Below are 5095 nucleotides of genomic sequence, written 5' to 3'. Positions count from 1 at the left end.
TGGTATTTATTTTTAAATAAACAACAATAACCGGTGAGCCGTTAAGGAGATCCGATTGTGGTTATTACATTGCCGATTACTTTTTTTTTGCAATAGGGTTAAAACAACGCCGGTCAGTACCGCCCACTCATGCTGACGCAAGCGCAGTGAAGGTTCGTATTCACGTGTTTAGAAGCAAGTCTTTCTGCTCAAGCTATCCTAGGGTTGGTAGTCATGGTAAGTGAGCTTGCGCTCTTTTTACGTTTTGTATGTGACAGCTTGTCTAATTCATTGTCAGGTCATGTGTGAGGTTCGGGAAGTGTCTCCTGATGCGGCAGGCTGTGTTAGTATAATGTCCTTTGTAGGGGTCGTACTGCGTTTTGGGGAATCGCATGTTAAATATGAAAGGGGGAAATGGATTAGGTGTTAAGTGTTTGTGTAATGAAGGTATACAATTGTGTGGTGTTAGAACACACAGCAAGGGTATACCCACACATGCAGGCTCATAAAAACTGTAGTCTCTGTAGGAGGGAAATCTGGGGCACCATGTACTGGGCAGCTTTACTTGAGATGGGATTCACCTTAATTTCATAGGTTTTCTGGAGGCTCTTCTATATCTCCAGCACTGGCAGACACTTGGGTATGTTTGAAAGCTGCGCAGCATCCCATTTGCTTCCCTATAGAAGTCCAGTAATTGTATCATTCTCACACTTCACTACTCCCACCCTGGCTGGTTCATGTAGATATGGTCTGTGCACCTTCACTGGTTTTAAATAGTTGTGTGCTCCTGAAATGAATGGAAAGAGTTATGTGCTACATATTTAATGGCTAGGTTTGAAGATACAATTGTGTGTGTCTAAATTTTAGATCATTGAAGCCTTGCCTGTGGGGGATTCTAGAGGCGAGCCTGGCATACATATGACGGACTTATAGGTCATGTCATAAATACTCAATATAAGCATGCTGCTTCATTTTTCGGTCAATACCAGCAAGGTCTATTGGTTGCTGCTGGTGGCAGATGACTGCTTCACTGCTACCTTTTTTGTTTTCTTCCCTACTCCTCTATTGAAGTATGTCTTCAACAGAAGTTTGAATAAAGTCTAATTATTTTCATTTATTGTCTAAACACAGATATTGATGCCTCTATCTTCTGTACACACCTTTGACTAGGACAACCCACATTTAAAGGGGTTATGTATATAGTGCGTTCACGGTACTGTGTAGATGCTTACTGTATGGAAGATTTTACTCTGGCTATCCACTTGTGTGGATAGGAGTAGAGTATCAGTCATGTGACAAAGGCTTCTACCCATCCACTGTGCACACTCCCCTGTTCCACACTTGCATACTGATTTCCCTGCCATAGTGGCTTTATTTCTCCACCGCTCCCATATATTGTTTGTTGATGCAGAAGGAGATTCAGTATGTAAGTAACTCTCAAGTTTAATAATCTCCTGTCACTGGCCTACCATATTTTATTTTATTTTTTAATTTTTTGGAGTGGGGGTGTTTTAAATGTTCTCTGCCATAGTTTAGCACTACTGTTGCCCCCATATTTTTTTCTTGTTTTGGACAGTTGTTGGAAAACAGTAATGGAGAGGTTGGACCACAAAAATAGCAGTTAAAAATGGAGTCTGTCTTCTCTATTGACTATAATGGGATCCATTTTATGTTTGTTGTTTTAAAATCGAAATCGGCAGAGAAAAAAGCACTCTGTGCAGCACTCTTTCCTCTACCAATCTTCTGACGGATGCTGCAACACAGGCTGATGTGAACGTAGCCTCAGATGAATAGCCCCTTTAAAAAATTAAAACTGACTGGAAAAGCCGTCTGCTTTTATTTTGACCTTGTGCTCAGTGTTAACAGAAAATATGGAGGGGGATAAAAGGTCAAATTTTTTTTAGAGGCACAGGATGACAAGTGAATTGTTAATGAATGTGATTCTCTCCAAGGTCAGATTGTTATGCAAGGACATGTGGTCTGGGAGTGAACAGTTTTAGAAGGTCAGTCAAAACTGATCTGAAAGGAATAAAATGGCAGCCAATTTTTTTTACTGCATGTGACCTTGTTCAAGGTCAATGTTTTTGTATGACATTGTCTGGATGTGGATGGTTGCAGAAGCAGTGTTTAACCCTTAAGCACTATCATGGTGTCTATCATAATGATATGTGTATGATAGACACCATGATACTACTTAAAGAGGACCTTTCATGACTTTGGGAGCAGGCAGTTCTATATACTGCTGGAAAGCCGACAGTGTGCTGAATTCAGCGCACTGTTGGCTTTCCCGATCTGTGCCCCGGGTAAAGAGCCGGTACCTTAGCTCTTTACAGTCAGAAGGGCGTTCCTGACTGTCTGTCAGGAACGTCCTTCTCCACAGCAGCGCCTATCGCACTGTACAGTGTGAGTCGGGAGGAATGCCCCCCTCCCTCTGCTCACAGTGCTCGTCCATAGACAAGAATTATCAGGAGGGGAGGGGGCGTTCCTCCCTGCTCACACAGTACAGCACGATAGGCGCTGCTGTGGAAAAGGACGTTCCTGACAGAGTGTCAGAAACGCCCTTCTGACTGTAAAGAGCTATGGGACCGCTAGCTGTTTACCTGGGGCACAGATCGGGAAAGCCGACAGTGCGCTGAATCCAGCGTACTATCAGCTTTCCAGCAGTATATAGAACTGCCTGTGCCAAAGTCATGAAAGGTCCTCTTTAAGGGTTAAATGAAGTCAAGTCACTAAACCTGGGCTTTACTTTGTGTATTTTACAGTTTATAGACTTGATATTCTTAGGACATGTCTACACAACTCATTTTCAAAACAGATTTTCATACTTGCACTGTTAAAGGGGTTGTCCAGGATTTATTTTTTTATGGCCTGTTCTTAAAATAGAGTAGATCAGAACTCTTTTGAAGCCTGTACTATACACAACCAGATTCAGTTGGCTCTGGTCCCTGCATAGTGGCCAGGTGCTGGTATTGCAGCTCAGCTCCCACTGTAGTCTACAAACATGCATTTAACTAATTATATCATTTTATTGATCACTTTCCCAGCTTCACACAAAATTGTTCTGACTCAGACTCTCATACCTTGTTGTTTGAGCATGGTTCACTTTAGAATTTGTTTTGTGGAGAAAATTTAACGTTAACAGGAATTGACTGTGTACTGTCTGTAGAGAACATGAACTATACACAGCAATGACAAATGTGAATAAACCTGCAAACTTGTGTATATGTGATGTATGTTACAAAATCTCATTTTTATTTATTTTTTTTATTCATGTACAGGCAGGAAAAGCTTTCAAGGGCTTTCTTCCTTTATTTGACAGAGTTCTTGTTGAACGGTTTGCCCACGAAACTGTAACCAAAGGAGGAATTATGCTTCCTGAAAAATCACAAAACAAAGTCTTGCAAGCTTTGGTGGTTGCAGTTGGTGGTGGTTCTAAAGGAAAGGTAAATTCTTTTGAATCTATAATGCATCTATGTGGAGCAGCTTACATTATATACTTTTTATTAGGATCAACCTAACCTAAAGCTATTCAAAGCTAAAGCCCGGTGTAGCAGACCGCAGCAAAACAGACATTGCAGGAAGAACCGTGGCAGTAACGCAATGCGGATTTTCCTGTACCGCTTCAATCCTACCTGTAGGGAAACCAGCAGCATGTCATTAATTTTTGTAAATTGCAGTGTGTATGCTGCGTGTATTTTCCTGCAGTGTGTGGATGGGATTCATCTGATCCACTTTACAAGGGCTGTAAAACGCTGTGTTTTTGCTGCAGCCAAACTGCATCACTTACAGCACATGGTACCCCGGTCTGACTTGGACTGATTACTTTGCATAAGCTGCCTAAGGCTAGGGCTATAGCAAACAGCATGCTTAAGTTTCCGTTCCCCAAACGGTCATCCAGGCAGAGGTGTGAACCTATTGTAAGTTAGTTTAAATGTATCATGTTTTATACCATGAGACTTGTCACCCAAAACACTGGCAAGTTTATGAAAGGAAGAATGTTTAAACCAAAGCAAGGGTTTAACCAGAATAGGAAATATTAAGGAAGGAATTGTTCTTCTTCCTGCTGAATCCACTTCTGACTTCAGCTCAGAAAACTGCATTTGTAAATGCCGTAGTGTTTTTTGTAAGTGCCACTGAACATTTTGCAACTCAAGAGTTGCATTTGCAACAATATTAGGCTCATGACTTAATTCACCTGCATTAGTATAGGTCAAAGCTCTAATCTTTGTTTACATGACAGGAGTCACAGTCAAACTTTGTGAAACCCTTGCTTAATAGTGCTTCAATCTATGCATGCCAAAAAAAAAGTTATGTGGGTTAAAACTAGCCTGAAAGCCCATGGTTTCAAACATGGAAAACCTAGGCCAGAAACTGTTAAGTTTAGTTCCCAGATTAATAGTTTTTGCATAGTATGGTAACATTTTTCTGTAGACAAGTCCTTATGAATTTTTAACATTTGCCAGTTTCCTAATTTTTCATTTTCTGATTGCTCTTGTGTTTTTAGAATGGAGAGATCCAACCTGTTGATGTAAATGTTGGTGAAAAAGTACTTCTTCCTGAATATGGAGGAACTAAACTTGTAATTGAAGATAAGGTATATAAATCTGTTTGAAAGATATTTTTTTTCTATTATCTTGTGAATATTGCAAGATGACCTTTAACTTTTTTTTTTTTTCTTTTTCTTTTGTAGGAATACTACCTATTCAGAAATAATGACATTTTAGGAAAATACTTGTCATAAGTTGTTTTGGTATTTTTTTCCCTCTTGTCCATTCCAGAAGCTATTGGAAATGAAGATATGTAATTAGTGTAATGATATTTGCTACATTAAAGTAAAAAAAACAAAACAAAAAACTTGTCGTGGATTTGTGTACTGTATTTTTAAGTATGCAAGACCTCATAATTCAGTACTTCATGAGTAGTGTTAATTTTTTTCTTTCAAATGGGTAGTTTAAGCAAACTGCATAAATTAATACTGTGTTTCCCCGAAAGTAGGACACCCCCCGAAAGTAAGGCATGTGTGTGGGGGGGGTGTTTTCTGTTGAATTGCCTAATATAAGGCATGCTCGGCCGTGGTGGGCGGGGCTTAGCAGAGCTACAGGGGCGGGGCTTTAGC

General features: G+C 40.2%; 1 protein-coding gene across 1 annotated transcript; it reads left to right on the top strand.

Annotated features, from left to right (window-relative positions):
* The first annotated feature begins 118 nt into the window (after positions 1–118).
* HSPE1 (heat shock protein family E (Hsp10) member 1) lies at positions 119–4833 on the top strand. Its single transcript, XM_075285177.1, has 4 exons — positions 119–216; positions 3258–3422; positions 4484–4573; positions 4670–4833. Exons 1-4 carry the CDS (start codon positions 214–216, stop codon positions 4718–4720), a joined length of 309 nt encoding a protein of 102 aa, XP_075141278.1. The 5' UTR covers positions 119–213; the 3' UTR covers positions 4721–4833.
* Positions 4834–5095: the final 262 nt, after the last annotated feature.

Source organism: Leptodactylus fuscus, chromosome 8, assembly GCF_031893055.1.
Source record: "Leptodactylus fuscus isolate aLepFus1 chromosome 8, aLepFus1.hap2, whole genome shotgun sequence".
Classification (NCBI taxonomy): Eukaryota; Metazoa; Chordata; class Amphibia; order Anura; family Leptodactylidae; genus Leptodactylus; species Leptodactylus fuscus.
Note: the sequence above shows the minus strand (reverse complement) of the source record. Positions and strands in the feature narration are given on the sequence as shown.

What these genes read in the sequence shown, in the direction of transcription:
- HSPE1 (XM_075285177.1), top strand. An exon ending in GTGGTGGTTCTAAAGGAAAG is followed by an intron (nt 3,423 to 4,483) that starts GTAAATTCTTTT and finishes TTGTGTTTTTAG; the next exon opens with AATGGAGAGATCCAACCTGT. An exon ending in AACTTGTAATTGAAGATAAG is followed by an intron (nt 4,574 to 4,669) that starts GTATATAAATCT and finishes TTTCTTTTGTAG; the next exon opens with GAATACTACCTATTCAGAAA.